Genomic DNA, 14,817 nt, shown 5'->3' on the forward strand with positions numbered 1-14,817 from the left:
ATTGGTGTCTGAGAGTTATCCAAGTGGGAATATTTAGTAGGAAGTTTAGCTTAAAGAGCTGTGTGAACTAAAGATTCAGACTTGAGAGGCTTTGAGCCATGGAGTCAGATTACTTAGAGAAGTTGAACAGAATTAGAAGCAAACAAGAATCACGGCAAACATCAACACATAAAAAGGGGCTAAGGAAGAAAAACCCACTGAGACTGGAGAGGAACAGTTAGACAAATAGAAAAAGAAACAAGTGAGAGTGGTCATAGAAGTCAAGGGTAGAGAGAATGTCAGGAAGGAAACATGATCAAATGTCTAATGCCTCAGAGGTCAAATAAGGTGAGAACTGTAAAGTGCTTCCTGACTTTGCCACTTAGGAGGTTCTTGGTGACATCTGCCAGAAAAGTTTTGGTGATAGCAGCCTGACAGAGGTGGCTTGAGGAGTGGGGATGGGGAGAGAGAGGGTGACAAAGAATTGAGATAGTAAGGATAATTTCAATTTCAGGTCTTGGCTGTGCAAGGGAGCTGAGAGAAATGAGTCTCTAAGAGGGCAGGTGATTGAGAGGGTTGTTCTCTTTTTGTCAGCAGGGAAACCAAGAGAAAAGTTAAAAAGGTCAAAGGGCGGAGAAAGGAAGAGAGCCTCCGGGTAATAGAGAAGGTTGACCAGGTCAATAGTAAAGGATTTCCTTAAACCGAAGGGAGGACCTCTAGTGAAATGGTAAAGGAATACACACTTGACCCAGTTTGCAGGTGGGAAATGGGAAGCCAGTTCTGCAAGTTGGCCTTTCTGTTCTGTGAGGTGCCATCTGTCGGTGAGGAGAGATTAGGGTCTGCAGCGTGAAAATCTAGACCTTACTCTGGGTAATCAAGGGAGAGGTTATCGGCTAATGACAAAATAAAGGCTTACTTTTTAGCTGGCAACTGAAACACCATAACATTTTATGTTACCAATTCCAAAATTTTGGGGGGATTCACTCAAGATTGAGAGAGTAGAGGTCGTAACTTTAAGAGTATAAGAGGTTTAAACGGTCCACTACGAGATAGAGAAAGAAAAGTGATCAGCTGGTAAATATCGTACAAGATAGAGCGGTCCAGGGACTCACAGGTCTCACTAATGAAAAGTCTAGCGTAGGTTCATGGCACGGAGGAATTGTAAGGCTGCCTAAGACTAAAGCCGAATACGAAGTCCATGTCTGCGGTCCGCACCTCATCTCTCCGCGCGGCAGGCGCGACGAGGGCGAGAAACGCCCTGTCCAGTGGTCGCACCACACGACACCAGGAAAGGGGCCCCTCTCTGCAGACCCTCATATCTCCAGGTCCAGGCCCCATTCTCCTCCGCTGACAAGTTTCCTGGCGCGCGCTTCCGCTGGTTTCAGGCCAAGACCAGCCAAGGTGCACTTTACACCCACCTAGAAGGAAACAAGCCTGGTCGCCCGCGGCTACCCAGCTAGGCCGCGGGTAGTGGTGGAGGGGGCGCTGAGGCAGGCGCCGGCTCCCCCGCCCAACCAAATTCGCGCGCTCCGAGCCCCGCCGCCGGAGCTGCGATTCCGGCCCGGACGCCTGCGCACTACGGCTCTCCCCGCCGCCTCTGGCACTCCTTTCCCCTCCCCCAGGCAGGGCGCACCCTTGCGCCTGCGCTGTGCGTGTTCCTGGTCTGCGGCAGCCATGCTGAACCCGTATGGAGAGGCGAGTGGGGGGGACAGAGTCGAGGACTGCGGGATAGGAAGCTGGGGATATGGACAAGCAGCAGCATTATAGCGCTCTGGGTTTCAGGACATAGGCCTGGGCCATGCGGCCCCCTTGGCCCCTTGCGCGACCCCCAGGAACGTTCGGAAAACTGGCCCTCGTGGCTTGGGGGGGGGCAGCGGGCACGTGACCCCCGTCAGCCAATCTGGGCGCTGCTGACGTGGCCGCGCGGCCCGGGTGCTCTCCCCACCCCCCAGCCCGTTCGGGAAGGGAGGGGCTGGGGGCTACGCCCCCTCCCCCAACACGGCTTCGTTTTCCGGGGGGGGTTGACACCCCGGATTACATACCCCGTACCAAGCCGAGGGCAACTTTGGAGGCCCCCTGGAAGGCTTTAGGATCCAGGTGAGAAGGGGCCCTTGTGGGGCGGAGATGTTGTCAGTCAAGTGCTTAGCCAATGGTGGGGAGTCCGGGAGGGGGATTCTTGGGGTTCAGAAAAGAATGCTGAGAGTGGGAAGATTTGTCTTTCAAACCTTTTACAGCCAATGGGAGCGTAGAGGGGGGCGAGCGGGAGAGGGCCACTGGGGGGGGGATGGGAATGGCCAGCCTCATGCCTCCATACCAATTGGAGGGCAAAAGGGTTAGGGGGCGGTGTGGCCCCCCCACTCCATTCGTCCCCTGGGGGTACAGCAGCCGGGAGCCAGGTGAGAAGGGATCCATCGGAGGCCGAGGGAGGGGTGACCTGGCGGTGGGCTGAGGAGTGGTGGCTGTGGCCCCTACCCGTGGATGTGAATGCTTTAGGAGTTGGCCACCCAGGCTGTGAACTGAGGTTGTTCCCAGGCGCCAACTTCTTTTCTCCCCAGAGCCTCTGGAGGGAGCATTGCTGTGCGCCCTTTGTGTTCGCGGTAGGGGAGCTCCAGTGGTCACACTGCAGGCTGGAGGTTACGCTTCGAGTCGCTTACCGAATTTGTGTGCATTCACGTGGACACGGCCTGTGGGGCCTTTTGCCCCTGTAGGATCTTTACTGAGCACGTGTCTACTCCAGGCTGGGGGTCTCACAAGCTGAAAGCTTGAGGTCTGCTTAGGAACAGAAACCAGGCCCAAGGTGGGTGCTGGCAGTAGGGGGTCTAGAAAGCGTGGTCTGAGATGCGAGGGAGGCTCGGGACCTGGAATGATTTCACAGCTCCCAAGGTTTCGGGTTTCTCCAGGGTGGCCTCTTCCCTCGCCTCCCTCATCCCCTCCCCCAGTCCTGAACAGTTCTCTCCTTGTGTACTGCGGGGGAGGGAACGGAAAGGAGGAAAAGAGTTACTTTCCCAAATTACTGAGTAGCAGTAGCCTCCCTGGTGACTCATGTGGGGGAAGGGAGGATAGAGGATCGGGAGGCAGTGATTTTCCGGAATGCAGGGAATAAACGAGAGCAATGTCTGGCTGCCCTTTTCCTTTCTAAGGCCTGGTATTTTCTCAGCCTGCTAAGTTCTTCTTCCACGGCCGGCCCCCTGATGGGCCTCTGTCCTGGCCTGCAGAGCCCGGGTGGAGAAAAGCGGATTTGGGCGGTTGGGCCACTAGGGGGAGGGGAGGAGGCCTCTGCAAAGTTGCTGTGTCATTGCCCTCTCTGCTGCAGCCACCCGGACGGGGCCGCTTGTACTTTTGGGGGCCAAGGCCTGATCCCTGGCCACTAGGGGGAAGGGGACTCTGCTCTCCCGATGCTCATTTTCCCCCGCCCTCCCCGGGTTTGCCCTACTAGGGGGTAAGAAGACAGGAGACTGGCGGCCATTTTAGACGCAGTAACCGAGGTTGGAGCTGAAGGGCTACTGCAGAGGAGGGAGGGTGGCATGGTTGCAGCTAAAGGACCTAGGCCCTCACGAGTCCTTCCCGGGGGAGGGGGAATCTTACCGTGTATTTGTTCACCTACGCTGATTACTTTTCCCTGATAGGTACACAAGTTTGTTTTCTCCCTGGTAGCGAAGAAAGGGGAAACGGGGGAGGGGACGCCCCGCCAAAGCCCAGGTTTTCTCGGGTGGGGGAAATCCTTTCACTCTCTTGTAAGGGGGCGGGGACGGCCCCAGAGATGCTCTGGAGATCCAGACTTTGGGCTCTGGTTTATTCATAGAGTCTGTACCCTTATTTAGATAACCAAGTTATGAGGAAGACTTGAGTAAGTTGGGGGGAGGGGGCGAAACTGAGCTCCCAAAATGGCTCCTGCCCCTCCTCGGAGGCGGACGGCCGGGGGGAGGGGAGGAGGGGAGGAGGGGGAGGGCTAGTCTGAGCCGCAGCCGCCGCCTCCTCCGCTCGCCCTCCTCCCTGGCGCTGACCGATGGACCAGCCGCTCCGTGGGGAGGACTCCGGACCCTGGTGGGGGGGCGGGGGGGTTCTTTCGCCCCCGTGGCGGAGGGCCCCTAAGAGGCGGATACCCTTAGGGGTGGTGTGGCGTGTGGGGAAAGGTCCGAGCCCGCCTGGAGGGGGAGGGTTTTTCCCCTAAGTCACCCCTCACAGGACTTGTTTTTTCTGCTCTGAGCCAGACGCCGGAATGGAGTTTGAGGAAGAGGTGAGGTGGGTTACATTGGATGCGTTTGGAGATTTTAATCCCACTTCAGGGTTGCCGAGGTTTTTTCGAACGAGCAGAAATGTATTGGTAACCGTAGGTGTGAGGGGGAGGGATTAGAAAGGCGCTTGGACGTGCAAATTTGGGAGACGTATTCTAGCTTTTGTAGTCTTTGGGACTAAACAGTAAATAATGAGTGTTTTGCTCTTGTCTTTCCATATTTGGTCTGGGGGAGGGAGTGGAGTATTTTAAGACTTTAGCAAGCCTGTGTTTTACATTGTGGGGCATGGAAACGTTAGATCCCCTCGTCGCCGTTCTGAAGCCCGTAGCTGTTAGCCATAGAGGAACAGGCCGCGGCTTCTAAGATGGCGTCGTCTTCTTCGTTTCAGATTCTTCGCTGCAGCTGCCTTGCCGCCGAGAACCACCACCCGCCGGGCGTCTTGCGGCCACACCCCTGGAGGGCCCAGGCAGGCTACGCCCACGCGACCCCTCCCGTTTCCCTGCCGGTCTGGCCAATGGAGGAGCTACGAATGGCACGACCTGCCCGAGCTTGGCAGTCTCCAATTGTGCTGTGCATGGAAGCCTGGGAAGACTTTGTTGGAAGGGGAGGCGGGGAGAGGGTGCTGGAGGCTGTGGGGCGATGGCTTCCGCACCCCTTCCAACCATCCTCTTTGCCTGGATTCGGCGGACCACAGCTCAGCCAATTGGCTTGGAGATGTGGCGGGTTGCCACTTCCCTGTGGGTCTCTGCGGCACTCTTCTGCCTGGTGACTGACACCTTGGAAATGAAGTTTATGACGTCATCGTTGCTGCTGGCCAATAGGAAAAGCTCCCGCGGAGAGGTGTTCCTTCCCCTTCGACTCAGCTTCTTCACCCGCGTGAGCGAGCGCGCGCGCGCGGAGGGGGTGGGGGAAATCTCGAGCGGGGTGGCGCGCATGAGCGGCGAAGCTCCTCCTCCCCGCCTATATATAAAGGGCTGGCGCGGGGCTCGGCGGCGCCATTTCGCGCTGGAGTGGAGCAGCCTCTAGAACGAGCTGGAGGATTCTGCCTACTGATACAGAGCCTTCGAGTCGTCCGGGGCCGCCATTACAATCCACCTCCATCCGCTTGGAAATGGCCTTCGTCCCGGCCTATGACTGGTCCCAGCGGACAGTACAGACCCCATAGAAGCCCCTGAAGCTCCCCTTTTTCGGGCCCCGCCCAATCCTCGGAGTCTGTCCTCCTTTTTTGTTGTGTTTTTTTTTTTTTTTTTTTTTTTTTTTTTTTTTTTTGGGGGTTTTTTTGTTTTTTTTTTTTTTTTTTTTTTTTTTTTGCCTTCTACTCCGCCCTCAAGAGGATTTCAAAGATGGAGGCGGCGGCTCCCTAAACCACTTTTCGTGTTCATCCGCCTCCATCCGAGAACGAAACGGGACCTCGTCCGCCCCGTAGGCTCCCGACAAGAAGAGGGGATCCCTGCAGAGCAACAGCGGGCTATATCGACGACGGTGTCTGAGATCGGGGACCGTCCTTTGAAGAGTCAGTCCCTCCTTAGTCGCCCGCCTCAGCGGAGGCCGCCGCCATTTTCTTGCTGTCCGCCGTCTGCAGAGCGCGCCAAGCTGCCTGGAGCTCTCCGAGAGGCCCCAAAGAGACTGCTTTCGTGCCGGTCCGGCAGGGGGTTTGTTGCCTGGAGGCCCAGGAGGAACGGCCTCCCCCGTACTTACCGGGTTATGCTGGACCGGGCGGTGAGGGGAACCGAGGCCACCCGGACTTCCCGCGGCTGAGGGCAGCGCCGGTTCCCTGCGGTCAAGATGCTGCAAAACGTGACCCCTCACAACAAGTACGTTCCCGGGAGCCGCGTGTGGGAAGGGGATGTTGCGGGCGGCGGCACAGGGGTGTGGGGCGCCGTGCTCGGGGGGAGTACGGAGCGGCCCCGGCGCGCTGCTGTTTGGCGGCGCGGCTGTTGACTCGGCCGCGCGGAGGGCATTGAGCGACGGTTTTGGAACGGTGGTGGCGGCCCGGCTACTGCGCATGGAGGGGAATACAGGTTGTCATTTTACACACTTGATGCCGCCGTGGCCCAGTCTTCACCGAGTCAGGCAGAGCTAGTTTGGCGGTGGAGTGTAGTGAGGGTGGACAGCAGCTCTGGCGTTTGATGGGGTCTGGTGTCTAGCGGCGGTTTGTCATAGTTTTTTAGGGGGGATTCACGGCCACCTCTAGCGCCCTGTAGGGTTGCCATGGTGATAGCTTAAGGGACTGGCAACGGGGATTCCCGGAGAATGGTAAAGGGATCACTCTCCAAGTCTGCGGATTCTTAATGCCCAGGATATGTCATTAAATCTTTTGTTTTCTTTGGGCGAGTGGGTTGTATGTGGTGTTTGTTGGTGGAGGCATTGTTTTTTCCTAATGTTAGGGGTTTCGTTTGGAGCAGGAGGGTAGATCTAAGGTTCCTCGTTCAGCACTGCGTTGTAAACAATGAGATTCCCATATAATGTCTTAAATCTTAGGTGGTAGGAAACTCATCGGAGGAGCACCTGAGGGACTGTAGATGAACCACTGTTGGCGTTTGGTGTCTGGAGTTGGTGCTATAGTGGGGAACTGGTAGTGGAATCGTGTTGTGTAGTGGGTGGGTGGAAGGGGGCTATCACTTGGTGACCTTGACTGTTTTGTACGGGTTTTTGACTTTCTTGGAGTGAGGAGACTTTCATTTGGTGCGAATAATTTTGGGGGCTTGGCAGTTTCGGGCTGTGAAGTCTGACAAATGCTTCCTTGTCTGGGTGTTTTTTAAGTTGGTATGGTTTTTCATTTGAGTTTTTAGTCCATGTTCTGTTGTGGCGTTAACTACCCAGACCTTGTGGAAGATGGTGCTCTCTCTTCTATCTAGGTGGATTATTCGATGTCTTACCAGCATTTTATGGAATTTTCTATGTCCATAATTTGTTCTCTTCCTCTTTTCACCAGCGCTCAACCACCATGGCAACCACCAAACCCCCCAGTGAGGAGGAAGCTTGGGGTTTGAGTTTCTTAGCTCCTCCCATCTTGCTTAAGCCCCATCCCCATAGGGCTGTAGTTCTGAGATATTGTGCCCTATCAGAAACAATTTTAGAGTTTAAAATACGAAAAAGAAGTCATTAGAGTTCAGAAGGTGGGATCTAGATAGTATACTAAAAATACTAATAAAAGAAAGGCAGGGCCAGCAATAAAAGCTCCACAGATTGTTTGGGTATTGTTTCTGCTTAAATCACTTGGCATAAGTGCAACCACCTCACTAGGGCCAACACCTGGATTTATTAGACCTTTGTGCAAATGCACTTTTTTCTGATTTGCACGATATTGCCCTAATTTTGTTTCCCATCTTTACAGGCTCCCTGGGGAAGGGAATGCAGGGTTGCTGGGGCTGGGCCCAGAAGCAGCGGCACCAGGGAAAAGGATTCGAAAACCCTCCCTCTTGTATGAGGGATTTGAGAGCCCCACAATGGCTTCGGTGCCTGCTTTGCAACTGACCCCTGCCAACCCACCACCCCCGGAGGTGTCCAATCCCAAAAAGCCAGGACGAGTTACCAACCAGCTGCAATACCTACACAAGGTAGTGATGAAGGCTCTGTGGAAACATCAGTTTGCATGGCCATTCCGGCAGCCTGTGGATGCTGTCAAACTGGGTCTACCGGTGAGTAGAGACATTGGAGCCTGGGAGGTATGGGATGAGCAAGACTGCGTGTGAATGGGGGTGGTCTGCCTAGTGTAGATGCTGCGGCCCCTAGGGAGTTCCCATTTCTCCCCTGTAGGGCAGTTAGCCACCAGATTTCTGGATTCTTGGTCCTTTGTGATTGATCCGACCGCTTGCTGTAACTATCTTGGCATCTTTCCTTGTGCCCTCCATGTGTCCTTCCTTAACTTTTGTGCCCTGGCTCCATTTTACAGATTCCCACCTCGGGTTGGGGAGAGGACCACGGTGGCCAAAATTCTTAGCTTCTTCCTTTCCCTCATGCAGCCCATGGATAGCCAGCCCCAGAGGTAATGTCACAGGATGGGAAGTTTCCAGAGTGGGTGGGAGGTGGGTGGTTAGAGAAAGGCAGCAGGGGCCTCCCTGTGGGTGTCAAGAATATTTATTTATTTTGTCCCACAGTTTAACTGGGGCCGCAGTTTAAGTAAATATTCCTTTGATGCTTAGGGGGAGGTGTGTGTGTGTGAGAGAGAGAGTCGGGGATCCGTAGTGTCTGTAAGCATTTATTTTCCTATGGTTCTGACCTAACATTTCTCTATTTAGGATTATCACAAAATTATAAAACAGCCTATGGACATGGGTACTATTAAGAGGAGACTTGAAAACAATTATTATTGGGCTGCCTCAGAGTGTATGCAAGATTTTAATACCATGTTCACCAACTGTTACATTTACAACAAGGTGAGTTTTTCTGTGTGTTCATTTAGCAGATGCAGATAAACAGTGACTTCTATTATTGCTAGATACTTTGTCTACATAAAGCTTAAATGCTTTGCTAGTAAGGGTGTTACCCAGGTAGAGTAGTCAGTTTTCAAAACCTGATTCTAGATGGTACTATTGAACACAGTGATGTGACTTCCAGAGCTCCAGTTAAAGGTTATTTAAGTAGAACACTTCATACTTGGGGGGGTGGTGGCCCTATTTCTTAGAGAGCACCAGAGACCTGAGTAGACTAGGGATCTCTTTTCTTTTCAGCTCTTAATCCCTTCTGAACTTTAAAGGACCATGTAGTTTTTTCTTCTTCAGTATTTTGGGAGACACAGTTAAGAGAAAGTGGAAATTAGTAGTGGCCTGGAGTAGGAAATTTTCTTCAAGATTTGATGACAAGGTGACTTGCGGGGGGTATGGTAATGGCCTAGAGTCTGAATGCCTCTGAGAAAGATGGTGTATGTCTATCTTCTGTTGGCATTTTTTTTAACTTTCTTCATTGTTGTCTGTGTTCTTATAGCCCACTGATGATATTGTCCTAATGGCACAAACTCTGGAAAAGATCTTCCTACAGAAAGTTGCATCAATGCCACAAGAAGAACAAGAACTGGTGGTGACCATCCCTAAGAACAGCCACAAGAAGGGGGCCAAGTTGGCAGGTAGGAAGAGTAGGAGTTTTGCAAATGGACACCTAAAGATAGGGGAAAGAGAATCAAACTATACTTGCTTTTTTCCTTTTTCCTAGCACTCCAGGGCAGTGTTACCAGTGCCCATCAGGTGCCTGCCGTCTCTTCTGTGTCACACGCAGCCCTGTATACTCCCCCACCTGAGATACCTACCACTGTCCTCAACATTCCCCACCCATCAGTCATTTCCTCTCCACTTCTCAAGTCCCTGCACTCTGCTGGACCCCCGCTCCTTGCTGTTACTGCAGCTCCTCCAGCCCAGCCTCTTGCCAAGGTATGATCTGTGGATTTCCTCTGGGCAGCAGGGAGGCAAGGGTCTTAAGTAAGGTGGGCTTGGAGTAATAGATTCCTTATCTTTCTTTCTGCAGAAAAAAGGTGTAAAGCGGAAAGCAGATACTACCACCCCTACACCTACAGCCATCCTGGCTCCTGGTTCTCCAGCTAGCCCTCCTGGGAGTCTTGAGCCTAAAGCAGCACGGCTTCCCCCTATGCGTAGAGAGAGTGGTCGCCCCATCAAGCCCCCACGCAAAGACTTGCCTGACTCTCAGCAACAACACCAGAGCTCTAAGAAAGGAAAGCTTTCAGAACAATTAAAACATTGCAATGGCATTTTGAAGGAGTTACTCTCTAAGAAGCATGCTGCCTATGCTTGGCCTTTCTATAAACCAGTGGATGCTTCTGCACTTGGCCTGCATGACTACCATGACATCATTAAGCACCCCATGGACCTCAGCACTGTCAAGGTACCCACTGCATGGGCAGATGGGATGCTCAGGCAGTGATGGGAGCCTAGGTGCAAAACATTAAGTAGCCTTATGTGGGCACACAGCAGTCTTTGGTTCTTGGCAGTTTACTTTTATAAAATAGTGGAACAGAAAGAAGGTCTGGTGTTTGAGAATTCATATTTTCTGGAGTTTGAAACAGTAGGGTGGGGTTTCTTTGTCTTGGGAACAATACTGTTTATAATTAAGTACTAATGTTGTGGCAGTGTTGGGTTAAGGAAGTTATGGGGTGGAAAGACAGTCATAGGCCACCTCTTCTCTGTCACTTAGAAATGATTTCTTTTTCTAGACATAAATATCTCTTCAACCCACCCAAATTCCTTTGACTTCAAACTTGAACCCCAGGGCACAGATCCTTAAGGTCATCCCCACTGTGCTCTCAAGAGAGGGCTCTTCTTGTGGTGTCTGGGGTTGGCAGGGAAAGGTGAGTCTTCCTGCCTGTGCAGCTTCTGATGCTGCCTCCTTCTGCAGCGGAAGATGGAGAACCGTGATTACCGGGATGCACAGGAGTTTGCTGCTGATGTACGGCTTATGTTCTCCAACTGCTATAAGTACAATCCCCCAGATCACGATGTTGTGGCAATGGCACGAAAGCTTCAGGTGAGCGGAAAGGTTGGAGTTGGAAAAATAAATGGTATGGGGAGTTATTTTGTCATCTGTGCTGCGTAGCCTCAACATGAGGGTCTCGCTGTTCTGTACAGTTGTAAATTGGAGCTGTATCACTTGGTGGCTGGGTATGCAGGGCACCCACTGTTCATCAGCATAGTTTTGAGTTTGTGCCTCTTTATAGGATGTATTTGAGTTCCGTTATGCCAAGATGCCAGATGAACCACTGGAACCAGGGCCTTTACCAGTCTCTAATGCCATGCCCCCTGGCTTGGCCAAATCATCTTCAGAGTCCTCCAGTGAGGAAAGTAGCAGTGAGAGCTCCTCTGAGGAAGAGGAGGAGGAAGATGACGACGACGAGGAGGAAGAAGAAGAGAGTGAAAGCTCAGACTCGGAGGAAGAAAGGGCTCATCGGTTAGCAGAACTACAGGAACAGGTATTTTGTCACTCTTAAAAGTTTTTACTGGGTAAGAGGTTCATGCTTTTTGTCCTGATTTTTTCTTCTTGTCTTTTTATCTTTATTTACTTTTTCCACTTCTTGTTTTTTCTGTAGCTTCGGGCAGTGCACGAACAACTGGCTGCTCTGTCCCAGGGTCCAATATCTAAGCCCAAGAGGAAAAGAGAGAAAAAAGAGAAAAAGAAGAAACGGAAGGCAGAGAAGCATCGAGGCCGAGCTGGGGCCGATGAAGATGACAAGGGGCCTCGGGCACCCCGCCCACCTCAGCCCAAGAAGTCCAAGAAAGCAAGTGGCAGTGGGGGTGGCAGTGCTGCTTTAGGCCCTTCTGGCTTTGGACCTTCTGGAGGAAGTGGCACCAAGTGAGTTAGAGTAGGAAGCAGAGACTAGTTGGGCTATTTCTCTCTCTCCAGGGGATGCCATCTCTCTTTGCAAAGATTTTTCTAAATGGCCAGTTAACAGATACAATAGGCTTTGAGCATTGGTCCCCAACCTTTTTGGCATCAGGGACCAGTTCCATGGAAGACAGATTTTTCCACTCGGGGTTTGAGGGGATGGTTTTTGGTATGAAACTGTTACACCTCACATCATTGGGCCATTAGATTCCCATAAGGAGCATGCAGCCTAGATGCCTACCACATGCAGTTCACAGGTTCATACTCTTACAAGAATCTAATGCTTCTGCTGATCTGACAGGAGGCAGTGATGCCCACATGCTTGCTGTTCACCTCTTGTGTGGGCCAGTAATAGGCTACAGACTGGGTACTGGTCTGGGGGTTGGGACCCCTGGCTTTGGGAGTCATAGGGTCTTTCACAGCTACTCTGACAATGAACTCTGAAAGCCATAAGCTAGAAACAAATGAAGATGGCTGTGTTTCAATAAGTTTATTTGCAAAGACAAGTGGCAGATAAGATTTGTTCCCTGGGCCATGTAGTGTGCCTGTTACTCTAAATCAATGAGTCTAGACTTTTGTTTTTAGTGGCGTATCAGTTTTTGGTTTTTTGGTGTGTTTTTGTTGTTTGTTTTAGACTCTAAGCTGGAGTGCAGTGGCGTCATCTCGGCTCATGGCAGCCTCCACTTCTTGGGATCAAGCGGTTCTGCCTCAGCCTCCCGAATAGCTGGGATTACAGGCTTGCGCCACCAAGCCCAGCTAATTTTTGTAGTTTTAGTGTTCGGCTGATTTCTGTAGTTTTAGTAGAGACGGGGTTTTGCCACGTTGGGCAGGCTGGTCTTGAACTGACCTTAAGTGATCTGTCAGCCTTGGCCTCCCAAAGGGCTGGAATTACAGATGTGAGGCACTGCACCTGGGCCATGGTGTAGTTCGGTAGTGTTTTAGGGAGTGGAAAGACCCATACCAGTATACCTAAATGGGTGTACCTTGTTTTATTGTGCTTCACTTCATGGAGATTTTTTAGAAATTACAGCTTTTTTTTAATTGAAGATTTGTGACAACCCTGTATGGAGCGAGTCAACAGTTTTTCCAACATGTTTTTGTGTCACATTTTTAGTAGTAGTTTTTCATTAAGGTATGTACGTACATTGTCTTTTTAAAGACCTAATGCTATTGCCCAGTTACAGTCAAGAACATAGTGCCAAACAACCAAGTAATGTGACTCATTTTATTTTGGTACTCACCTTATTGCAATGGTCTGGAACCAAATTCAGAATTTTCTATCTCCAAGAGGTATTCCTGTATAAAGTTTTGAAAGCCCAAAGTAAATGTAATAAAATGCTTGGCAGGTAAGAGTTCCATAAAACGCTGTTTCACTATACAGTGTCCCAGTACCCCACCTCTGACTTGGCCATTGAATGGAAAAGCAGAAGCTCCACTCTGGGTAGGAAATAGGATCACTGAATTATAACAGTGGGAACATACTAGGAGAGGTTAATGAAGATTCTTTGGCTGACAACTCTTTTTGCCCGTAGGCTCCCCAAAAAGGCCACAAAGACAGCCCCACCTGCCCTGCCTACAGGTTATGATTCAGAGGAGGAGGAAGAGAGCAGGCCCATGAGTTACGATGAGAAGCGGCAGCTGAGCCTGGACATCAACAAATTACCTGGGGAGAAGCTGGGCCGAGTTGTGCATATAATCCAAGCCAGGGAGCCCTCTTTACGTGATTCAAACCCAGAAGAGATTGAGATTGATTTTGAAACACTCAAGCCATCCACACTTAGAGAGCTTGAGCGCTATGTCCTTTCCTGCCTGCGTAAGAAACCCCGGAAGCCCTACAGTACGTATGAAATGAGGTTCATCTCGTGGTTCTGAGGACAGATTAGGAAAGATAATGGGGTCTGTTTGCTTTCAGGATTGTCAGCTCCCGGGATAATGGGATGTGTTGGTTGACTCCTCATGTTCAGGAAAGGAACTTGGGAACCTAGGGACCCATAATAAGATGCTTGGGACAATCTTAATGTATCCTGATAAATTTCTTTCATTAGCCATTAAGAAGCCTGTGGGAAAGACAAAGGAGGAACTAGCTTTGGAGAAAAAGCGGGAATTAGAAAAGCGGTTACAAGATGTCAGCGGACAGCTCAATTCCACTAAAAAGCCCCCCAAGAAAGGTGAGTACATACTTACAGGCCACTACCGATTGACTGCATCCTGCCTTCCTGACTCTTATTGACAATTGAAGATTCAGACTTGAACGTCTTTAACTTTCAAATTTGTTCTGCAGTGAATGAGAAAACAGAGTCATCCTCTGCACAGCAAGTAGCAGTGTCACGCCTTAGCGCTTCCAGCTCCAGCTCAGATTCCAGCTCCTCCTCTTCATCGTCGTCCTCTTCAGACACCAGTGATTCAGACTCAGGCTAAGGGGTCAGGCCAGATGGGGCAGGAAGGCTCCGCAGGACCGGACCCCTAGACCACCCTGCCCCACCTGCCCTTTCCCCCTTTGCTGTGACACTTCTTCATCTCACACACCCCCACCCCCCTCTAGGAGAGCTGGCTCTGCAGTGGGGGAGGGATGCAGGGACATTTACTGAAGGAGGGACATGGACAAAATAACATTGAATTCCTAGCCCCATTGGGGAGTGATCTCTTGGACACAGAGCCCCCATTCAAAATGGGGCAGGGCAAGGGTGGGAATGTGCAAAGCCCTGATGTAGAGTTACCTGAGGCCATAGCTGCCCTATTCACTTCTAAGGGCCCTGTTTTGAGGTTGTTTGTTCTAATTTATTTTAAGCTAGGTAAGGCTGGGGGGAAGGGTGGGGCCATGGTCCCCTCAGCCTCCACGGGGAGGGAAGAAGGGGGAGCTCTTTTTTTACGTTGACTTTTTTTTTCTACTCTGTTTTCCCTTTTTCCTTCCGCTCCATTTGGGGCCCTGGGGGTTTCAGTCATCTCCCCATTTGGTCCCCTGGACTGTCTTTGTTGATTCTAACTTGTAAATAAAGAAAATATTATTCAAGTTTTGAGTTACCTTAATATTTGTTTTTGTAGTGTTTCAAAAGGAACATCATAAGAATTGTCTTGATAATTTTGAAGAAAATATTCTTGCAATGAGAAAAGGCAATAGCTACCCTATAATTAGATTGTTTTAATTTTTAAACCAGTAGGCTTTTGCTGTGTTTTTAATAAATCCATCTCACTTTTGTAAACTGAGTGCTTAGAACTAATCTTTAGGTCTACAATTTGCTCTTGTTTAAATGAAAAATAGTTCTGTGGGCGGGGC

General features: G+C 50.9%; 2 protein-coding genes across 4 annotated transcripts; both read left to right on the plus strand.

Moving 5' to 3' along the window:
• Positions 1-2,192: 2,192 nt before the first annotated feature.
• On the plus strand, positions 2,193-5,438 carry LOC126952795 (uncharacterized). The gene is made up of 2 exons (XM_050787824.1): positions 2,193-2,375; positions 4,603-5,438. Exons 1-2 carry the CDS (start codon positions 2,264-2,266, stop codon positions 5,238-5,240), a joined length of 750 nt encoding a protein of 249 aa, XP_050643781.1. The 5' UTR covers positions 2,193-2,263; the 3' UTR covers positions 5,241-5,438.
• Positions 5,439-5,525: 87 nt separating this feature from the next.
• On the plus strand, positions 5,526-14,553 carry BRD2 (bromodomain containing 2). Of its 3 annotated transcripts, none has more exons than XM_050787603.1 (12): positions 5,526-6,028; positions 7,552-7,855; positions 8,456-8,593; positions 9,141-9,279; positions 9,366-9,580; positions 9,675-10,049; positions 10,560-10,688; positions 10,879-11,130; positions 11,248-11,510; positions 13,076-13,380; positions 13,589-13,711; positions 13,825-14,553. In XM_050787603.1, exons 1-12 carry the CDS (start codon positions 6,000-6,002, stop codon positions 13,959-13,961), a joined length of 2,409 nt encoding a protein of 802 aa, XP_050643560.1. In that variant the 5' UTR covers positions 5,526-5,999; the 3' UTR covers positions 13,962-14,553. The 3 variants fall into 3 exon arrangements, with proteins under 3 accessions (XP_050643560.1, XP_050643561.1, XP_050643562.1); XM_050787604.1 differs by lacking the exon at positions 5,526-6,028 and adding an exon at positions 6,185-6,235; XM_050787605.1 differs by lacking the exon at positions 5,526-6,028 and adding an exon at positions 8,110-8,202 and having other exon boundaries at positions 7,765-7,855.
• Positions 14,554-14,817: the final 264 nt, after the last annotated feature.

The sequence above is a fragment of the Macaca thibetana genome, chromosome 4 (genome assembly GCF_024542745.1).
Source record: "Macaca thibetana thibetana isolate TM-01 chromosome 4, ASM2454274v1, whole genome shotgun sequence".
NCBI classification, from domain to species: Eukaryota; Metazoa; Chordata; class Mammalia; order Primates; family Cercopithecidae; genus Macaca; species Macaca thibetana.

Coding starts and splice junctions, on each gene's coding strand:
- LOC126952795 (XM_050787824.1), top strand. CDS start 2,264: ATGGGAATGGCCAGCCTCATGCCTCCATACCAATTGGAGGGCAAAAGG. Junction 2,376..4,602: donor GTACAGCAGCCGGGAGCCAG/GTGAGAAGGGAT, acceptor TCTTCGTTTCAG/ATTCTTCGCTGCAGCTGCCT.
- BRD2 (XM_050787603.1), top strand. CDS start 6,000: ATGCTGCAAAACGTGACCCCTCACAACAA. Junction 8,594..9,140: donor ACTGTTACATTTACAACAAG/GTGAGTTTTTCT, acceptor GTGTTCTTATAG/CCCACTGATGATATTGTCCT. Junction 10,050..10,559: donor TGGACCTCAGCACTGTCAAG/GTACCCACTGCA, acceptor CTCCTTCTGCAG/CGGAAGATGGAGAACCGTGA.